This window comes from Pangasianodon hypophthalmus, chromosome 2, assembly GCF_027358585.1.
Source record: "Pangasianodon hypophthalmus isolate fPanHyp1 chromosome 2, fPanHyp1.pri, whole genome shotgun sequence".
NCBI lineage: Eukaryota > Metazoa > Chordata > Actinopteri > Siluriformes > Pangasiidae > Pangasianodon > Pangasianodon hypophthalmus.
The window spans coordinates 9,229,073-9,253,037 of NC_069711.1; the positions used below are offsets into that span (position 1 = coordinate 9,229,073).

A 23,965-nucleotide genomic window follows, 5' to 3' on the forward strand; every position below is an offset into this window, starting at 1 on the left:
ACATTTTATATATTACTTAAATTATTGGATAGTAACAATGCACACTATATGACCAAAAGTTTGTGGAGACCTGACCTTCACTCCCCTATGTGCATTTTGAACATACCATTCCAGATTTAGTCTCCATTTGCTGTTATAATAACCTCCATTCTTCTGGGAAGGCTTTCCACTACATTGTGGGGATTTGTGCTCATTCAGCCTCAAGAGCATTAGTGAGAATAGAGACTGATGTCAGATGATGAGGTCTGAAGTGCTTTGGGCATTCCAGTTCATCCTGAAAGTATTCAATGGGGTTGAGGTCAGGGCTCTGTGCAGGTCACTCGAGTTCTTCCACTCCAACCTCGGCAGATCATGTCTTCATGGAGCTAGCTTTGTGCCCAGGTGCATCGTCATGCTGGAATATATTCGGGCCTCTTAGTTCCAATGAAGGGAATTCTTAATGCTACAGAATACAAAGATCCTAGACAATTGTATGCCTCCAACTTTGTGGCAAAAGAACCATATATGGGTGTTATGGTCAGGTGTCCACAAACCTTTGGCCGTATTAGTGTATATCTCGACTGACACACATTTAACGTTATCTAGAAATGCTTTTTTGTGTCACATTTAAATAAAACATGTTACTGGTGTTTATAGAAGCTTGCAGCCCAGTTTAATGCTTATACACACTCTCCTCGACAGTCAAGCTGTATGTGCAGCAGTGTTGCAACAAACAGGATAACATTTAGAGTGAATATATGACTTGCCTCCACAGTTTTGCTGAGCTAAGAAAATAAATGGCTTCGGAATATCTGATCCAGTGTTTTATTTCTGTACAATTCCCCCTAGTAACATTGAGTGGGTCTATAATGACCAAATAATTATTTGGATTTTTGTTCATCAAAAATAGCATCTCTAAACCCTGATCGTTTAGTTCCCAAAAAAACATAATAAAGGCCCTGATAAGCTGAACAACACTATAAGAGACATCAGCATCATCACCAGCATCATGGAAAACACCAGCAGCATACTCACCATTCTACCACATATACTCTACTAATACTCTACTTTCAGCCTTAAACACAAAGGAACAATGTATTTCCATTACGTATAGAAATACTGCAGTTACTCTGACATCTTACTATAACTGTAAGGTGTGTGTATGTTTGCGCACAGGGAAAAAGGTCCTTGTCATGATGGAAGTGGAGCATGAGGATTATTCTGGTAAATCTCATTAAAGCAGGAATGAGATTGAGTGTACAGAAAGACACACATTCACCACTCTATTACTAACACATCATTTTATAGCGCATTCTGCTATATATTCAACTGAGACACACACACACACACACACACACACACACATACAAACACACCCTGTAGTATACATTAAGGTCCTTATGATTTTCTGAAAAGAACTCTCTGTTCCGCAAATCCATAGGAAGAGATTATGCAGAAGAGCCGCCCTCAACATGATGCATAAAAATAGCACAATGCAGACAAAAGCATTACTCTTCCACACAAGAGTAGATGCAAACTTTCTGCCTAATGTCTGGGCACACCAAGCTTTTTTAGAATACATTTAATAAATGAGCTATGTCAAGATGTTTGTCTCAAAAGACATCCGACGCACAGTATACACCTATACTTGCACATCCATACGGTATATACAGCCAGGTGACAAATTAAAGGAAAACCTGCTGACTTCATTATGCTCTAGTGCGAAGCTAGTGAAAGATATATAATCGTCAACTTAGTTGTGGAATTTTTATCGTTTCCACTTGAGAAATTGGTGCGCTAGAAAACTCACGATAACTAGCTACTGACTAACGAGAGGTGTTTGTGTGTTAATGTTCATATACACACACCAAGGGTTCCAGCTTGCCCTTGGTGTGTATATACATTGCCATGTTTTGGCTAGAAAGCTAAATTTTTACAGGTTGGAGAATACACAGATTAGATAATAAAATAGATGTTAAACACAGATCATGTAATAAAAATACACACACCGGAAGCGACCAGAGGTGATAGCTTTGTTCTCTAGGCTGTATTTTAAATGACTAGTCAAATTTCTATTGCCAAAACAGCAAAGCAACTGAGATTACAGCAAAGCAACTGAGAAGTTCAGCTTTTTTCGTTGACAGCGGATTCCACAGATATCCATCCAAATCTGATAAAAATACAATTATTAAAACAACCAACTTATTTACATAACAGTCAGTAATATTAATGCTGCTAGGATATCAATAGCAGCATTAATTCTGAGTCAAATGTGCACTTGCAGTTCCTCTCTCATGACCTGCCTTCAATGCTTTATATTTAGGCCTGCTCTTGAAAGAAGATTTCAAAATAATTGAAAAAGATCCCTTCACTCCTACATATATAAAACCGTAAAAATTGTGTAATTGTTTTCCGCTGTTGGAGCTGGTGTGAATAGATATAGATCTCTATTCTAAATAAAGCTCTCGATTCTCCCACGACATGTAGAGGTTTGATAGGAAACAGACCATTTCCATTTCTCAACCCTTTAAACATGTTGGCTTATATAATGCAATCAGACATAATTAGTCCATACTGTATATGCAGCGATCCATAACCATTTAGTTCCACTGGAGACAAAAACAAGTGAGAATTTTTATTTTTCATCTTTTGGACTGTTGTATTTGTATACTTAACCCTTTGCATGTTAAATGATTGTGGCGTTTAGACTGTTAGCAGTCAAGTAAAAAAAAAAAATGCATCCATGTTTGTGATCCTTCTGCTTAAATATTGACATAAAATCTAGTGACAGAGGTGGAAAATCTATTTGCTGTCACCTAGTTCATTATTTTTTTATCACTAAAAAAATCAATATGAAATCTGTCAGAGAAATCAGACACATCACTGCACTGCACTGGACTGAGTAAAGAATGAGAGAAGTTGATTTGATTAGATATCGCAGCAGCATGCTTAACCACGCCTAATAATTAATGTACTCATTCAAACCCAAGCACATTATAAGAAAAACAGATATACATACTGTATACTCTTACATCGGTACAGTAGTGAACGGGACAGAAAGTTATAATATAACCACAACGACTATATGACCCTGTTTTCTGGCAAGAATTTATGCTATAAGCTTACATCACACACCTGGGCAGGAAGTTCAGGAGAAATCCTTGCTCCAGAAGCTACCTCATCTCTCATCACTCCTTGTTTCCTTTATTCAATGAATACAACCTTAATGATGATGGGATGCGATCGATTTCCACGTCACAAGCTGAAGGACGTAGGAGCAAGAAGTTGAAGAGGAATTAGGAGTAGGAGTACGTAGGTGAAGTTCAACAATACATTATCACTACATGTCATCACTTTCAAGTGATCATTTAGGCTGTTTCTTAAAGGTATTGCCTTACTTTGTTATTTAGATATATAAAGGTCCCTGACATTGTTAGCAGGGAATAGCATGGCTATAAGCTTGTTTATCAGGTAAGATAAGCATCAACAGATGTCTAAAGTACTCCTTCCCCCCTCAACAGATGTCCATTTATTGCACTTGGCAAATATATTTCACTTATCCAGAGCAACTTATCATCTAATCATGTTACCCAGGTGTGCTTGGTGCAGTGGCATTTTGCCAGAGCGGGCATCAAACTCCTGTGTCTTCCATGTCTCCTGGTGTTAGCATTTTAGCATGATATGCTGCACACTTAGCCATTCAACTGCTTGATAGAAGTAATAATACTACAAACTAATTTATGAGAATGGTCAAGAATGCTTTGGCTATCAGTATTAGATAGTTAGCATTGTTAGCAAACTCCAGTGCAGCTAATATGTTGCTGTGAGAATGATCAGGAGTGTCGTCACCATCCTGTTTTTCTTTGTAATGAGTTCTCATGAGCTTTTCAGTTGACTGTGACTACCAGTGTTACCTAGTAAGCATCATTAGCTGGGAGTTATCTAGCATCACACACAAGAAGGTGGTTCATCCAAAGCATGACCCTACCTGGCTCTCTAAGTGGTAAAAGATATCTACTTGATTTGTTACGTGAAAAATGGACATTCAGACAGATCTGTGTTACACAGATTGCATTCTCATACTGTACAGGAGCAACATTGCTAATTTCAGGTCCAACATCAGTAATAAGTTTCACATCTTGAAAAAGCTATACCAGTGTTTATTCTAGTTTTTACTCGTTTCTTGTCATTAAGGTTTTTTTGGAGCATGGCATGACTTTTTCTGCTGAATGTAAAACTGGATTCTGGCATGTTTTTCTTTCTGAACAGATTGAGATGTCAGCGGAGTGAAAGGGCCTTGGGGGCGTGTCTACAAAATGACTGACAGGAGACAAACACTCTGGCCTGGACTGCAGTTTTCCAAGGCTTTCTTGTGGTTAATGGTAGAAGTTTTCCAGTTTTTGTATTTTGTTTCTATACATTATGTGAATTGTGCAGGTTGCCAACTATGTCTTTTGTGTTGAAAGCTCTTTGAGGTTCGCCATATTGATGGATGACAGCAATTTTAGCAATTTTATGTGAGTTAAAATTATTTTTGAAATATTTCTTATAAGGTTCTCATGAAGAAATGTACATAGTTTTCTACAGTTAAGTGCAATATTTATAATGAATATTTCACGTCATATTTAATGTATATTTTATATTGTCTTTGCACATTTATTTTCTTGAAGGTAGGAAGGTATCTATTTAGATATATTGTGCAAATTTATATTGGAATAAACTCTGATAGATAGTCTCATGCTTCCTATCTAAGTCCATCTCTAGTCAGCGTACCTTGACGCTGAACTGCTCCAACCTCAACACACACTCACACACACACATAAAAAACATAAACCACACAAAATGGCCCACCACCTATAAAGACAATGGTTAGTCAGCATCAGTACATGAAGACTCGACTGTAGCTGATCCAGTGTTCCCACACCCAGAGCCAATCATATACTAGGCCATTTTATGAGCTTCAGCCATTCATAAAGACTAATCTTTCTGTTGCTACCATGTGCTACACCAATTACACCCATTTCTACACAGCTGTCACACATGAAGACCATGAGAGATTCGTAGGCTTAAAGGAGCACTACGTTATTGTGGATTATGTTTTCAGAAGCTATATGGATTCAGGTAATCCTGAGAGGACATGGCTTGGTGAAGACAGGCCTGGCAGAGCAGGCAGTAATGTCCAAGACAGGTTCAAATAATTCCCCACATTCTGTTTTGCCATGTTAACATGGGTTTGGATGTTTACTCTCAGATAAAGCAATTTCACAGAAGGTACAGGGACAGTCAGCATTTCCTGTAAATGGTCTTCAGGACTAAGTGCTATTAAGTCAGGAAACAAATTACACTGATCAGAGGGCACTGATGAAACAGCACTGCAAGTCTAAGCATGTGTGTGTGTGTGTGTGTGTGTGTGTGTGTGTGTGTGTGTGTCCTCATGAGTCAGTGTAAGAGTACTGTTAGCGAATCGATTAACAAGAGCTAATTCTATCGGTTAAGAAAAAGTAGCACACTCTTATCAAGCTCAAACAAATTTAGATCATTTTACAACATCAGCAACATGTCTTTATTATTTCAGGGTAAGTACAGCTTTTTAAAAATAAAATCCATGCATATTTCCAGTATTTTCAAGCTAGATATCACAGAACAGCTCATATCAATATTTAAACACAATATACTGTATACACCTAGCTTTCAGTTTGTCTTTGTAAGCCATTTAGCATGAAACGATTTCCTTCTTGCAGCGCTCACAGTATTCTTACAAAAAGCATGTCTGATCTTCACTGAAATCACCACGACCTACACCTTTCATTTGCTAGCCAATTTAAATTAAGTTAACTGCACTGATACGCTATATGACCAAAAGTATGGTGGCCTGACCATCACACCCATACGTGGTTCTTCCCCAAACTGTTGCGGAAGAACCCTGACCTCAACTCCACTGAACACCTTTGGGAGGAACTGGAAAGCGCCCCAGGCCTGCTAGCCCGACATCAGTACCTGATCTCACTAATGCTCTTGTGGCTGAATGAGCACAAATCCCCACAGCCAGTCTCCAAAATCTAGTGGAAACCCTTCCCAGATGAGTAGAGGTTATTATAGAAGCAAAGCGGCATTAAATCTAGAATGGGATGTTCAAAATGCACATAGGGGTGTTATGTTCAGGTGTTCACAAACTTTTGGCCATATAGTGTAGCATCTAACTCTGTCAAGATTATATATATTTATATTTGCCCCCTGAAAATGGAGGTACTTTGCTGAAAATGGCTGTAATTCCTAAATGGTAAATGCCATATTTTTGTGGAACCTCTTAAAATAATATATATATCAAAAAATAATACATATATATAAAAATATATATCAAGCTTTTTTTTTTTTTTAACAGACCTTCCAAACAAGTACAGATGGGTGACAAATTAAAGGAAAAACTGGTGGCTCTGTTATGCTGTGAGAGGCATTTTATTGCCATGGTTTGGGTCCACTCGTCCCCTTAGAAGAGTCACTGCAAAATCAAGTTATTCTGACAGATCCCCTTTATCCTATGCTGAAACATTTCTATCCTGATGTGAGTGGACTCTTCCATGGCAATACTCCCATCTATATCTTTTGGAAAGGGTGGCCCAATACATTACTAGGGCTATGTTCACACAGCAGGCAGAAGTGGCCCCAATCTGATTTACTGACCAAATCCGATTTATTCATTAGCCTGTTCACACACTGTTTTCAATGTGGTTTATATCCGACATTAGTCTGAACAGATCACGCTCCTAAATTGACCTGCACACACAAAGGAACATATATAAAGGGCACGTTATTTGGCTACAGCCACTTCTTTGGTTCTCGTCATTGGTTTCTTTAAATTTTGCTTTTAAACTTTTAACTTTCCTTTGGCACTGCAGCAAGGGTCTCCTATAGCCGCGTTCTGCCTTTTTTTTTTTTTTGAGAGCTCGTCAAACATGGGGCGGTTGTGATATGTGCCTTCTAATTTTGTTTGTACAGCAACATCACACCAAAGGCCCGTTACCTCACTATCCCGCCAATGAAATCCTCCTTTACTGTTATCCTCCATCTTTCCTTCCCAGTAATACGAAATTATGATGAATGTCGAGTTGGATTGACGTAAAAGTCGCATGAATTCTGATCTGCCTGTTCAGACAGAGGTCACATTGCCACATATCGGATATGGATTTCAGGACCGCGTATGAAAGCGGCCCAAATCCGAATTGAAAATGTCAGATTCAATGTGGTTTCTTTGCTGTTCACACAGCTATGCAAGCAAAGAAGAAAAAGATTTGGGCCACTTTTGCCTGGATCATGTTATTTCCTGAAACCAAGAGTACACCATAACATCTAATACACAACAAGCATAACACTTTGTAACATATATTGACTCAAGTAATACTCTATAAGTTGTTAAAGAATAATAATTTACACCGTGTTAAGACTCAAGTGTATATGTTACTATTAAATTACAGATCTATATTTTTTTCTAAACATTAATTTGCCCCAGTTTTTAATTCAGAATAACATGTTCTTGAATGTGAACTATAAACGGTGAAATTCTGCAAAGACACATGATCATGACACGTTGAACCCTAATATAAGCATCTATTTATTAGCATGTATTATTAGCACTAAGGATCAGTCAGAGGTAACAGGTCAGGTGTGCAAATAAAAAGAATTCATTCACTGATCATCTTTAGAAGGTTAAATGATGATTAAGTTAAATCAAGAACAGATTGACAGGAACCATCGGAAGCATTTTAATGGTTTGCTTTCAGCGCTATCACATATCCAACGCTGGTCACATGACTTTTTATGGCATCAATACAGGAGGTAATGTTTGCCACATCCTATTGCCACTTACAAATTCCCCTCTTTATCATTACAAAACTTTTCTCAGTAGACATATTCTTAATGACATTTTTATGACTAAAAAGCAGCCTGTGCCTATTTATGCTATTATTTTTATATATTCTATTATATACTACAAATGCACAGTTAATAGCATTGAGAACATGGTTGAAGATTAGGACTTATTCTGCATATTCATATAGTCGTTTTTAATTCAATATAATATACATAATTTAAAAAAAAAATTGTAGTTGAAAATCAGGAACTGATTGACAGGAACAATCGGAAGCATTTTAATGGTTTGCTTTCAGCGCTATCGCATATCCAATGCTGGTCACATGACTTTTTATGGCATCAGAACACATCCTATTGCCACTTACCACTTTCCCTTCTTATCATTATAAAACATTTTTCAGTAGACATATTCTTAATGACATTTTATGACTAAAAAGCAGCCTGTGCCTATTCATGCTACTATTTTTATATATTCTTTAGGACTTAGATTAGGACTTCGTCTGCATATTCATATAGTCGTTTTTAATTCAATATACTATACATAATTCAAAAAAATGTAAACAAACAAACGGTCCAGTGTACTGCGGTCACTGTGAATAATACATTAGCACGCTGAGCAGAAAGCAGCCAATGGGTCAGAAGTTACAGAGAGCAGCTTTCTAGGATTCTGCTGAGAAGCTCCTATTACTGCACTCTGATTTTCTGACCTACATCTTATTACACAACTCAAGCTCCCATCTGTTGCCAACCAGCAGGAATATGGAGGATACTGTTGTTTGAGAGAACAGGTCAGGTGAACGTATTAGTCTGGTGACTGGATCAAATGTGTGTGCATGTGGACATTCATTCAAATAAACATGAAAATATAGACATATACTGTACAAGCTCACACACACACACACATGAAAGGCAAGGTGAGATTCAGATAAACCTTCACACACATGCATACATGGTCACGGTTGAAAGTGTGTGAACCAAGCACAAATTAATTGTTTTTAAACAGAATTCATACTTTAGTATTAACATCAACTTAGCAAGATAATAAACGTAGCACTGCAAAAATGACATCAAGTGAAAATATCTTTAATATAATCAAATGCATCTAGTATTTCTTGTTATAAGATTAAAATAAACCAAATATAAGATTATTAAACTCATGCTCACTTTAATAGGAACACGTATACATTTTTTCATTCATGCAATTATCTGATCAGCCAATCATGTGGCAGCAGTGCAATGCATAAAATCATGGAGATATGGGCCAGCAGCTTTTTCACACCAGCTATCAGAATGGGGAAAAAAATGTGATCTCAGTGATAAAAATAAAATCCTCCAAAAATTTCCCAAGTCAAAAAAATAGTAATCAAAAATATCATCTAGATCTCTAGAAGCCTCCCAAGCTGCCTGGTGCGTAGATATACGATAGAGAGAACCCTAAGCAGAAATATAATCGATAAGTCCCTTTTTGGTCAAAAAAAAATAACAAGGTTGGCTGTTTGCCAGACACATTCTGATGCAGCCTTAAAAGTTCTCGATGGCTGGTCCAAAACTATTCGGGCGATTACTACAGGGACAATTTTTGACAAAGAGTTAATACAGCATAGTACCAAAAGAAAAAAAAATGTATTCTTACTGTCAAGCAGAGTGGAGTGAGTATGCCTGTATTGGAGTGTTTTCCTAACTTCAGCCCAGAGAAAGCTGACATTACTGAGAGAGGAATTTTGAAAGAATTCTTGAAAAGAATATCAGACCATCAGTTTGAAAACTCAAGCACTCAAGCAAGTCCATTAAAAAAAGCCTCAGCATGAAGCGATGTCCTGAACTGGCCAAGCCAAAACGCTGACGTTGGGAGCTGGCAAGTTTTGTAAAAAGTAATTTAGTAAATTCCCTCCAGCAAGATGTCAGACACTGATAATTGGTCGTAGAAGGAAACTGTGAAGTTATGAGTTATTGCTGCTAAATGGAGTGTCACAAGTTAATGCAAAGTTAAATGTCACGGTCTAATGAACTATGAGTGCAAATCTCTTTAATGTGTGAGAAGTCTTTATTTAGGCTATTCATTCTGTATTAAGAGTTCAAGTTCATATAAATGTCTTTATACCACAGTGTGGCTAAATGCTCAAATCTGATTGGTCAGATGGTGTGCATTATTTTCGCGTAGCAGCACGGCTCGGAAAGTAGTTTCAACTGTAACGTGAAGGTTAATATTAATGCCCTCTTTCTACTACGTTATTGTTTCTATAGTAACAGCTCATCCACAGGGCAGACGATCCACATAATCTAGACTAATTATAAATGGATTTTAAAAACGTGTTGTTTAACAAAGTAAAACCTATAATTGTTGATGTTGGTGACATTATCTGTTAGATGTTTATTTAACATTAATGAGTCTCCGTTGTAAGCGATTTGTAATAATGATAAGCTGTGTGTTTTAAGAAAGAGAGAGAGAGGTTGGGGAGGGAATGAATGTTTATCGCAGCTATAATATGGGTGAGAACAGAAACTAACTTGTCTCTCGGACATTCCACGACTTTAAATCTAACTATAAACCATTAAAATGTGTGACGTTTCATAAATTAATAAATTAAACATTATAATCGTTGTATAAGTGGAATAACACATTCCAGACTGTGCTGTTATATGAAAATAATGCACTTCGGGGGTAGCGGCACTCCACTTGCGCGTCATGCTGCATCACACCCCCCCCGACATCCATTAGTTTCGTATAACAGCACAGTATGGTGTGTGCTATTCCTTATTTATTGACAAGCTGATAGAGATCATCCAGCAGGTGTTAACATGAGGCCATTCTACTTCAGTTTGCTGGTTTTTCTATTTTGTGGTACTGTAATTTAACTACGGACCCAAGAAAGAAGCCAATGAGGGCACTAAGTTAAAACATTTGCTCATATCTGAAGTTATGGGAGAAGTGAATTGGTATGTTGATATGAATGCTTAATCAGTCACAGCAAAACCCAAAATGCTAACGGCATTTGCATCTCTAACGCTTCCCCACCTGCAAGTTAGGGATTCTTTTCTATGTACTGACATTTTAGGGTAAATCCCAGTGTGTTTGGTGTCATAAACAGTGTATGATGGAAAAACTAATAAATACCAAGACAACCATGCACGAGTAATTAATTTATTTTAGTGTTTTATTGTGGGGAAAAGTTTAAGTGTACTGTACTTCTACATTAAACAAACAGTTTATCATAGAGAACACAAATAGAAAAGCTGTACATAAAACTAGTACTTCTTTACAAACGTAATGCATGGCACATTATTAGACATCTTATTAGACATTTTTTAAAACGATTGGTCAAATTCTACCCATCAAAATGCATTTTGTTTGGTAGCTGTTTCATAAAGCTGAACCAATCATCACAGTCTGTATGAAGTCTAGTATTTCCACAAGATCCCCAGAAAGCTGAAAATATAGTGTACGAAATACCATTTTCCTAAGTTAGCTAGCCTCCAGCCACAACCTTATATCATCTACCCAGGCAGTAAGCTCTGAGGGATGGGCTACTATTAAATGGCTTTCCTCACTATGTTTACATCTCCATTTTTTTGCCATTTCATGTTATTTTCTGTGTAAAAAAAAAAAACTCCACTAGCCTACTCACTGAAAAAAAATATTCATTGGTTCAGTAAACATGACGAAAACAAATCTGTGATTTTTACAGAAAAATTAAATTACAGCAAGTTACTTAAGTAGTCATGTCAGTTCAGTCTTTACGAAGGCTGATGGAAGTGCATGTACCTGTTGGAGTTCTACTTCTGGTTAGAACTATTTGAGGTATTAGTGGCCATTCAGTAGTAATGATGTTATAAATAATTTGTGAAATCAGACATTTCCAAACAGGAACAAACTAATACCATTTAAAGATCATGTGTACTTTTTATAGTGTTGAGACTTATGTAATTCATTTAAGCTCTCTTGCATGAAATTAATAAGCAAATTTTATTTTAAAAAAAGGAACAAAAGTTGATTTATTTGTTTAATTTGTGCAGCAGTTAACCATTTATCTCAAGGTGGAGTAAAATTTACTACTAAAAAAAGAAAACTGCGAGTTAAATTTAGTTCCATTTTTTATGAGAATAATCCTTGGTGCCACGTCAACCTTACTTAAAAATATGCTTAGTTAAATTTACTGACTTTATGTGTGGAAAATGTTATCACACTTTTTTTTTATTTAGTAATTCTTACTCCAATATTTTTTTCCAATATTCAACTGACAATGGAAACAATGCTATGACTGATGACTGACAAGTCAAATCCAGTGTCCACTATGGATCATGGCAAACTTACAAGCATCACACACATACTCACACACACACCCTCATACAAACACACACTTTCTAGAAGATAAAAGATGATTTTAATGTCTTAGCTCTGTCAGAGTGCATGATTAAAGAAAAATCTGTAAGAAAATGTCTCATTTAACCTAATTGCTCAGTGCTATTTTGATCAAAATATCATCTCGTTATGCTATTTCATACCTAATCATTATTATTCCCGCCTAAATGTATATGGTGACAGCTCAATTCTAAACTACATAAAGGCTGAACAATCGTAGTTCCTGTAGCGCTGACTCCTTCTTATCTTTCACCCATTGCTCTGTCTCTCTACTCCTACTCCTCACTTCCTCTCTCTTTTAACAACAGCTCTTCTGGCTTCAGTGAATAAAGCATATGCATCTGCTCTGTCTAATCTCCATCTCGTCTTCCCACATGCACACACACACACACACACACACACACACACACACACACACACACACACACACAGATAGAAGGACAAAGGGAAGCAGAGAGAGGGTCTAAGTAAAGTGTGGATACACAGAACACTAGCAAATGTGAGAGAAGTGTGTGTGTGTGTGTGTGTGTGTGTATGTTGAATTATTCATGCTGATTGGACCATCCTCTTAGAAAAAGGCAGGGGGCCTAACATGAGTTGTCATAACCTTCAGCAGTAGAGGCGTGAAGAGACAGAGCTGGAAAATGGCCCTGCGAGTGTTCGCTGTTCTATTTATATCACTGCTGCTGATGTAGGTACAGTTTGTTAGAGTGTGTGTATGCATGTGTGTGTGCGTGTGTGTGTGAGTGAAGCTGGGCTAATGTTTATCTAACAGTACTGACAGAAAGAGAGGAATAGTTTGTGCACCCCCCACCCCTACCCCCACCCTCACCCCCTTGTGCATCATTGTTAGATGAACAGTAGGCCATCCTTACTACTGAACACACTCTCTAACACACTGTACTGACTTTAGCAACAGTGATATAATTCCGACATCATACATCGCACACACGCGCACAAACTCACACACTAAGGATGTATACTGACATATGTATATTCACATCCCCAGTTAAATATCTGGGGTATCTGTTATGTGCTGTTAAGTGTATGGTATTGAAAGAGAAAAGTCATGATTGGCAATATTTTGATGCAGACAGCAGCACTGTGGTGCTGAAAAAAAATCCCAGGAGCTGGTGCTTTTCAGATTAAGCCCATTTACACCTGAACAACCGCTCTGTGCCACCAGCCGCTGCTCTCGTGTGGATTTACTCTCGTGGTTTTGTTCACTAGTTTAGTAAATAATAGTGCACAATACTGTATAGGTACTGATCAGCATATTACTATAAACATGCATTAACACCGTGATCGTGTAATGTTCATTAATCCAGTAATTCTCATGCCTATATATTTTCTGGAGCATGTGTGCATATGCTGAGATCTTTACCACAAGTTCAGTGAGGTAGTACTCACAATCAGTACTCAATGTGCCGTCTCTTTGCCTCCTGGAACCTACTCGCCGAGTGCCTGCTGAGTCTCTGGCGGTTCCAAATGACAGGAAACCCTGGCGGTTATCCATTCTTATACCACAGTGCAGCTGAATGCTCGAATCTGATTGAAGCAGCCGAAGCCTTTAATTGTCACATATACATTACAGCACAGTGAAATTCTTTTCTTCATATATCCCAGTTTGTTAGGAAGCTGGGGTCAGCCATGATACAGCACCCCTGGAGCAGAAAGGGTTAAGGGCCTTACTCAAAGGCCCAACAGTGGCAGCTTGGCAGTGCTGGGGCTTGAACCCCAGACCTTCTGATCAGTAACCCAGAGCCTTAACCACTGAACCACCACTGCCCTAAAAAAATATGATTGGTCATAAGGTGTGCATTATTTTCATATAACAGCACAGGTTCCTGTGTTCTTGAATGAATTATTGTTACATTATAGTTTTTTACAGTAACTGCTCATTCACAGGGACTTGCATTGCAGATGCTCAACATAAATAGATGCTCAATAATAAACAGATAAAAAAATGTGTTTAACAAATATTATTCTTATAATTGTTGATGTGGTGAAGGTTTTTTGTTAGGAGACATTTATGTAATATTTATGGGCTGCTGTCAGTCTCGATTATGCTTTCCATCGGGAGAGTAGCGGCACTCCGCTTGCACGTTGTGCTGTATCACCCCCCAACTACCACCCTCCCCCCGCCCCACATTCCCCAGCACGCATTATTTTCAAACAACGGCACGGTCTGGAGTGTGTTATTCCTTACGTATTGTTCATGACTACCATTCTACAATGGGTGAGTTAAATTAAAACCTTCGATTTTTTTCTTTATTTTGCATTGCTTAATTTAAATAGGTGTCAAAAAAGTGTATCTTTTTTTTTAACATCATCTCCTTTTCATTCAATGCAATTGATCCAGCATAAACAAGTGTCCGAATACACTACAGCTTACATATAAGTGTACAGTGTGCGTATAAGTGGAATAACACACGATAGACCGTGCTGTTACACAAAAATAATACTTTGCTTGCGTATACTGCTGGCATGCATTATTTCCGTAAAACAGCGCCGTCTGTTGTGTTATTCCTTACATATTACATCTGTGCAACACAAACATGTCACTAACATGAGGGAAATATAATTGGTACTTGATTACAACGTATTTAATCTCAAACGCCATACCAATTTCCTCTAAATATTCCTTTAACTCCTTAAACTCTTAACATGTCATTCAATTATTCATGGTAAAGCATGTTATTCCGTAACTACAGTGAAATTAATTGCAAAGTTTTGCAGTTACAAAAAGGAGGAATATAAGTCTGGACCTACTGAAGGATCCGGAGGTTAAGCTTTAAAATGTTTCTTCTTTAGATAATTTAATTGTGATTCTGCTCTGCCTGCCTGCCATTCTCAGAGCAAAAGAAGCGTGAAGTAAGTTCACAGATATGCCAAACACAATGCAGGCAGTTTTTCTATTTAGTTTCATGGAAGTAACTTAGGGAGGAAAAATAACATACTTTCAATTATTTTCAGACCTTAACTTTTTAAGGGAAAGGGGAAATATTGGAATAAACTGGCCATGAAGGAAGAGAGGAAGTGAAGGGAGAGCATCTTGTTAGCAGCCCGCTGTAGCCCTGGGAAGATTTCTATCAGATGCACGTACAGGGAGAGGCATCCAGTTAGAAAATGACTTTTTCTGCACATGCTGGGCCATTTAGCACACCCTGTGATGACTCCTGTTTGGGCTGGAGATAAATGCGCTCTCTCTCTCTCTCTCTCTCTCTCTCTCTCTCTCTCACACACACACACACACACACACACACGCCTCTCCCTACAACTATTTCATGTGCAAACGTACTAGCTGTATTCTGCCTGTCCCATCTGTCTACCTCTTCTTTTTTTTCTTTTTTTTTTTTCCTCAAAGCTATGCAAACACAAAAAGACACAAACACAACTAAACAGGAAAATTGCTCCATTAACCGGGAGACGTATTCGCTTCCCATATCATTTCTTGCCAGGTATGTGCACAAGCCGAGTGGCAGAAGACCAAAAAGCACACGCTGCAGAGATGAATAGAGTGGCGAAGATTAGAAAAACAACCATTACTTACATTATCATTCGTTTTATTACTTTTAGGTCCATGAATAAGCAACAAATAAGAGAGTAAACTCTAGAATTATTGACACCTGCCATAAAAAAGTTCAAAAATGACTGCGTAAAATGAATAAAACATGCAATGATTGATATTTTGCCTTTTTTGCCAGGTTGCTTTACAGTTTTATTTGAGTTCAATATTTTCCTCATACACATTGTATATATAACTAACTGATGTATCTACATAATGATATAAGTCCCAACAAATAGAACTCAACTAGTTTAATCCTTCTTGTTACTCATTTGCGTGCCAGAAATACCTTCAAACATGAAGGAAGCTATTGAAGAAAAACTATTTTAGACATCTGACCTTGCTGTGACCTTGACCCTGTTTGGATCAATTTCAAAATCTAATAAATATACCTGCAGGTGACGATGATAATGTCTTATAAATCGTACACACATTCAACCACTCGTTCTTGAGATATCGCACTAACGAGAATCTCAGACAGATGCACAGACGCACTGATGGATGGACGGATGGACTGATGGCTGAAAATCGTAGACAGCGATAAAAAATTGGTCTGATCGATCCTGATCATGAAGGTGTAATTAACATCTTTGTATGACAAACAGAAAGGAAGCTACTGAAGAAAATCTATTTCAGACATTTGACCTTGCTGTGACTTTGACCCTGTTTGGATCAAGTCCAAAATCTAATAAATATATCTGCAGGTTACAATGATAATTTCATATAAATCGTCCGCATGAGGGGGCAGTCGTGGCCTAATGGATAGATAGTCGGACTTGCAACCCAAAGGTGAACCTGAAGGTTGTGGGTTCGAGTCTCGGGTCTGGCAGGGATTGTAGGTGGGGGGAGTGAATGACCAGCGCTCTCTCCCACCCTCAATACCACGACTGAGGTGAGACCCTTGAGCAAGGCACCGAACCCCCAACTCCTCCCCGGGCGCCACAGCAAAAAAGGCTGCCCACTGCTCTGGGTGTGTGTTCACGGTGTGTGTGTGTTCTCTACTGTGTGTGTGTGTGCGCGCACTTGGATGGGTTAAATGCAGAGCACAAATTCCGAGTATGGGTCACCATACTTGGCCACAAGTCACTTCACTCCACACAATCAATCACTTGTTCTTGAGATATCATGCTAATGAGAATCTCGGTTGGAAAGACAAATGGACAACTCGAACACATTATGCCTCCAACACTGTGTGGAACTCTAGAAGTATGTATAGGCTAAATGCTGTTTAAAAGATGTAGTATGCCATTTTATGTAACCAAGTCTTTAACTGTAGGACCTTGCAGAGACAGCACAAAAGACCTTGCAGAGACAGCAGTGTGGTAAAGGTGTGACGGCTTCTGTGAAGGTGTGGGTTCTTCACCATATTCAGAGCTGAAAATGCTAATTCACAGGTTTACATTAAGGCAAACGTGAGGAGAACGTCTTGTGCAGGAGAGGAACATTTGCTGCAGTAACCCTCCTTGTCCAGGAAGTGACAAGGTCACGGGAAACGTCCTGCACAGCAGAGCAGAGCAGAGAAAGGCAAGGTTTTCTTGGCATTCAATCAACTCGGTTTGCAGAGAAGCAGCACTGGCCCATGGGCAGATCCTCCTTTGAGAATTCTGTGACATTTCTGACAAGAAATGGATTTGCAATGCATGGTAGGACTTTACCCAGGATGAAGTCTTCAAAGTGAGTTTTGAATAAGCATGATCCAGATGGTGGCTTTCATCTTTGTGTGTGTGTGTGTGTGTGTGTGTTTTTTCTTTGAAAAAAGTTGTAGGAAGTGGAGCAGGCTATGGTGTGTTTCTATTCTGAATACATCCAGCATCCTTTGGAAACAATGACATGAATTCACATGCTGTTTTGTTTCTGACCTGGTGTTTGACATTTAACTCACTGGGGGAAATATCAGCACCTTCACTTTTCTTTTCATTTTGCAGGAAATCCAAACATTATTTAGCTTCTGCACATTTTTTTTTTCACAAAAGCAACATGCAACACTGTGAATGGACCAAAAACATCTCTGACATTATTGTGAAAGAGCAAATGATTCAGATGTTCTGGCCACAGTCACGAATGTACACAGCAAGCACTGCTGAAGCTAAGACATGTTAACAAGTCTCACTGCACTTGACTTCTGAGTACTTTCGCCATGACTGGTGGTAAGCAGTGGTATGCTGTCAGGTCTGCTACATGCTTTATATCTTGAATTCTAATGCTCTCTCACTTAAGATACACACCGTCTCTTCAAGATAGCCCTCACATGTTGCATGCTGATGGATATTTATCAGGCATAAAACTTTTTTCATAAAACTCCCCTTTTTCCTTCATCATAAAATCCAACCCTGAAAATTAGCCAGACATTTGTAGTCTGTAAACTGTAGTCTGTAGACTGATGCATCTACATACTATGAAATGTTTTTTCACCAATTTTCTTCCCAATTTGGTCACCTGTCAACTCCCATCCACCAGCCAGCTCTCCACCGTCATACAACAGGTACGAACCGAGGAGGGTGAAGGCTAACGCCTGCTTCGTCCGAGACATGTGAATCCAGCCAACCCTATCTTTTCAGACTGCTGTTCATGCAGCGTCACATGGCAGCGTAACGCACTCAGAGGAAAGTGCTGTCTGCCCTCTTCCGCATACACAGGCTCACAGATGCCCATGATTGGTCAGTGTCAATGTGATTGACAGGGGAGAGAAAGTATGACTTCCATACGGCCAATTCTGCAGATGGTTGTGGAATTTAAACCTTTTTATTTACAGTAGGATTCCCGTATCTGTGAGGGATAGGTTCCAAGCCCCCCAGTGAATGCCGGAAACTGTGGATAGTAGCAAACAATATATAAACAATATATATATATATATATATATGTAGGTTGGGTAGCGTATACAGCATGGATATGCTGGACAAATGGATGGTTTACGTCACATTATTTCATCACATTACTCAGAACGGCACGCAATTTAAATTATGAATGTTTACTGTATTTCTGGAATTGTCTATTTAATTTTTTCAGACCGTGGTCAACCGGGGTTAAGTGAAACCACGGTAACTGAAACAGCAGATACTGAGTTTTTACTGTACTTTTTTTGGAATGACTCAGGGCACTTTCACACCTATTTGTGGAGTCTCAATCATAGCAAAATTCATACATTTTGTTTGTTTGCTATTTGGCTTGGTTTAGTTTCACATGGCACATTATTAAGCAAACCAAAAAGAACCTCAGGCCAGAAAAAGGGTAAACAAATCTTTAGTAGAGAGAAAATCACAAAAATCACCCCCAGCCAGTGCTCAATAAATGAGTAGATAATTATATAGATACCTACTGGAAAACATTTTGTGTATCATATCGAGTGGTATTTTCTCTTTTTTGTTCTTTGGTCCAAAGATTCAAAACATATCACATTTCTGTAGTGCTACAGCTCTGTCCCTTTCAGCTCACTTTCGCAGCTGTAGAGAAAAATGCTGCCCATAACCCAAAATACACAACGTGTTTGGTTCACGTCCTGCAGTTGGAGTAAACAGCGCTAGAGTTAGACTGGAACCTGACCGAGACTACCTTGCTCAGATGGTCTCGGCTGGTTGTTTTGGTCTGCGCAGCGTGCGACTGCTGTTTTCTTCCCTAGCTAAATGAACCGGAGGGAGGAGAAAATGCACCAGGGTTCAATTCATACAGACTGCAAACAGACAGTCTTCAGCAAGTTGGTTTGGTTTGTTGCAGTGGAATCTGAACTGGGTATTTGATTTATTTTATACACAATTTCATCCTTGAATGGACTTCACTCACACACATTTATTATTTCAGCATATTTTCAGTGTTTCTTGTTCTTGAGCAAGACCCATGTCGCTCTTATTGAGGCCTCTATTACTCGCTCTTTCTGTGTCACTGTGCAGATCCAGGGTTTTCGAATCATCACAAAAATATTGCTCTTATTATCTGTGTCGCCTCTTTTTTTTTTGTTTTCTGCTTAAACTGGACCAGTTCAGAAGTACCTCCATTATTTAGCAAACCATTGATTAGGATCTATATGGACGCATATTCCATATTAGGCTAGTTTAACCATCAGCCAACTGTAAGACATAAAATATCATACAGGGAGTACTTATTTTTAGCTGTGGCCAAAGATTTATATCACAGTATTGCTTAAAATTCTCATGATATCAGTATACAGTATCTTACTGTATAATCTGATGTCTCTTCGGCTTCACCAAGATCATAGTTATTAACCAAAACTTTTGATATTCTCTGGTTTCCTGTTGAATGAAACCAGACTGAACTTCACATATTGTGCTTTAAATATTTCTTTCTAAATATGCAGAAAATAATCACTCAAACATAAACATAAATCATGTCAAACTCTTTCAATCTAGCAGGCAGCTTCAAAGCTACACATTTCTGAATTTTTTGCTAATCGCATTGGCAATAATAATAATATACTTAATATATGCACAAATACAGATGTCTGTCTGGTATTTTGTTGCTATAGATATCGGATTGTTTTCATAACGAGTGCTGTGTGGTTATATAAGGTGGAGAGAAGATTCAGTGCAGCCACAGAGCATAGAACACACAGTCATTATACTGTGCAAAACATTCAGGGCTTATGCTCTAAAATGATGACGCCACTGCTTGTGTTTTCACCTCCTGCTTCCTTCAATTATTTTGTTCAAACTGGGCTTTTGTGTTGTCACAGCGGCATACGTCTTATACCGTTCTCAGTGGGGAGCAAATGCATACACCTATTTTTCTTTGCACCAAGAAATTCTGAACAAATTATTTTACTTCCTGCACACATTTTTTACCAATTAGCTTGCTCATGTACACTGATGGTGCGTCTCAATTAGCCACCTAGTGTAGTAGTCAGGGCACTGATCAGGGAGTCGGCCATTTTAAGGGCTGTCTCAATCGCAAAATCCTTCCAGTGCACTGGAACTTTCGCTCGCTAAATAAAATCCCACAATGCACCACACAAACAAAGGAACATCGATGCTCACTATGTTCCTTTACTGGAAATGATGTCATGTTTTATGAAGCCTCTCAGCTCGGAAAAATGGCGGATGAACTCTCAGTCAACTTCGTCTACAAATAGCTTGTTATCATTGGTGTAGCTCTCAAATGATTACGTACTTTGGCGATTTTTAACGTTATTTAACATTATATATATATACGGTTTGTTTATACAATGTCTACAAACGACTTTCAAGTGTTTAACGATTTTTTAAAAATCCACTAGCTAGCTTACGATCCTGCTTGAAGTGCCATGACAGAAACACGTGTGACTAAGCTAACAAATTTATATGACATATAATGTCAGAAAGTGCCTGAACTTGTGTACACGATATACTGATTCACGACTTAGGGAGCTAGGGAGCTGATTGAGACACACCCTGATTATGAAAAACTGATAAACCGCTTCTATGTGCGAAGACGTCACTGTCAAAGCGATGGTGTTACAGCATCTATGACTGGCTCAGGTATGAATTGAAGATGAATAAGTAGCATGGAAGGATTTTGTTCTCTGAGGCTTGAATAATACAAATCTAGATCACATATACACAGAATTTGTCATTGTTTGAAATTTTAATTTAGGCCCATGTGACTGTCACGTGCTGCTATTACAAGAGGCTAGTTTATGTAGGACTAAACCAAATCATCATGAACAGTCATACTGCTAAAAAAAAACAGATCAGATTAATCTGATACGCATTTTATGTAGCTAACCAGAACATTCCCTGTGATAACACCTCGGAGAAAAACTGTCATCTTAGTCTGGTGTCATTTCTACGCCACGCAAAACTGTTAGCAATTAACGCTGCTGTTGCAAAAGAAAATGCTAAACTCCTTCGAAGACTGTGAGCACACACACACACACACACACACATAACCACACAAGCTGTGGTGCCAAACCATATGCCGAGTATCAGGCTCCCATACTGAGGGACTCAAAAGAGATACAGTGTGAGTGTGTGTGAGGAAAAACGTTAACAAGTTGTGTAGACAGAAGAGACGGTCTCAGGAGGCAGGCAATGACTAATAATCACTGTCACTGTCATTCAGGAGTACAGAGAACACGAATCAATTAACGCAGCAAGTGTATCATACTATACCGAAATGAAATTTCTGGCCCAAAACCAAGAGCCAGAATTATCATTAATGTTCATTTGTTTTTTTTGTCCTCTTTTATCTATGCTTTTGAAAGAAACCTGATAGAAAACTACAAGACGGTGAAAAAAGTGATAATTATTCTCATAGTACTAAGAATAAATTGCTAATCTATTATTATAAGTTTAACAGCCAAGCAGTAAGACTTACTGTTTTCATCTGATGGGTTCCTGTGACCTGTGGTAGAACTTTCTCCAGTTCCTTCTCTATACGGTTCGCCCAGTGGATCACCCTGAGAGAGAGAGAGAGAGAGAGAGAGAGAGAGAGAGAGATTTTACAGTTGAACCAACTGGTACAGCATCGTCATACATCTCTGAATGTCTAAACATTGATCATGTTTTAAGATCATCTAGCATCTATTCCATATCCCATGTGTGAAACGTAAAAAGAGTAGTGATGCAGCCATTAGTATTAAACACTCGTCAGACATGCACCACTGATTTTAAAGAAAAACACCTGACTGTTATATTGTTTTAATTATTGGACATTTATTCTCTTTTTTTTTTTTTTTTTTTACACATTTTACATTAGGAATTTTTAATGTTATATATTGTTATTGTTTTCTTCTTTCTGTCAATGCTATTATTTATATCTGTATTATTATTTGCCCACTTATAATGTATAAGTATAATATTTTATAACTATTTATATTATTTTACTGTTTTATTTTTGACTACCTTATGTTTTTTTTTTTTTACTTCACAACTTTGGGCTGAATTTTAAATGTTCATTTTTAAAGGTTATTATTAATTAATAATTAATTATATTATTATAATTTATTATTATTATAATAATTTAATTATAATAATTATTATTATTTTTAAAAACTGTAAAAATATAAAAATAAATTGTTTATTATTTAATTATTTAATTATTTTAATTATTTTAATTATTTTAATTTATTATTATTATTATCATTATTATTATTATTATTCGTCCAACTATGTTAATCAGTAGATGATTTAAGGACACAGGACAGAATGAAACATGTACAACATTAGAAAGTGATCCTCATCACTTTTTTGGATTCTGTATCACATTCTGTAAGTTTCTTTGGATAAAAACAATGTGCTTCTGGTTTAACATTTCTCTCACCAGGAATGTATTCTGTTCCTGTTTTCATTGTATTCAGCAAGGAGATGGACCAACATACACAGATTATTAAAAACTGTTTCAACATCCTGGTCTACGAATCGGCATTTCGTAAATTGCCATCATTTCCGAGTAGCACTATATTTCCCACAAACCTTATTTGGCTTTGGCAGCCTTAAATGCAATTGATTACTTGGCAGCTGAACACCACATTGCGGTATCCGATCTCACCAGTGATTATTGTGGGAATTACAGCATGTAGAGACTGTACAGCTCATATTAGTGCTGGGAATGAGTACGCCTGCCTTGTTTTATACACCGCTGGTAGCCTTGATACAAACCCACCATTAAGGAATCGGCCCTCTTTCTAGAAATCGGCCCTCTTTTTTTCCTAGCTAATCACAACCACATAAGACATGATTAAACGCAAGGCAGATATTCAAACAGGGATCGTTAGATGAAATTACCTTTCATTTTAATGTGGGCTTTCTAATTATTTCTAATTATCATCACCATTAGCATTTCGTGTGAAGTGATTTGACACCTCGTTGTAGATCTGCTTAATCTTTTTAGGTCGAAATCGTCACTCTTTTGTTCTTTCTAGCGATTTTTACCGTTTCAGCCTACATTGTTCAGTGGCATCCCCAATAAATAACTCAGTTAACTCATTTTAAACATACAGTAAACTTGTCTACTCTTAGCTAAGTCGAACTTACATTGATCAATTTTATTTCATGTTAACGAACTCAGAACTTTCTCCATGTACCTTGACTGAAAGAGAGGACGAATCAAGATCATGTGAAATGGAGGGAAGGGGGCGGGGCTTCCAGGAAATGTCAGTTAATATCAAAAAGTTTAAAACGTTTATCAGTTTTAAACTCTGAAGGTCCTATGCAAAATGCTTTAAAAAGGTTGGCAGTTCTGGTAATATCATATATTCGGCGTAA

General features: G+C 37.9%; 1 protein-coding gene across 2 annotated transcripts in view; it reads right to left on the reverse strand.

Annotated features, from left to right (window-relative positions):
- The window catches only part of cacna2d2a (calcium channel, voltage-dependent, alpha 2/delta subunit 2a), a 223,336-nt gene that overhangs the window by 186,400 nt on the left and 12,971 nt on the right, over positions 1-23,965 (reverse strand). For both annotated transcript variants that reach the window (XM_034300325.2, XM_034300328.2), the window contains one exon: positions 22,077-22,158. In XM_034300325.2, the coding sequence (XP_034156216.1) occupies positions 22,077-22,158 (82 nt within the window). The remainder of the gene's footprint in view (positions 1-22,076; positions 22,159-23,965) is intronic.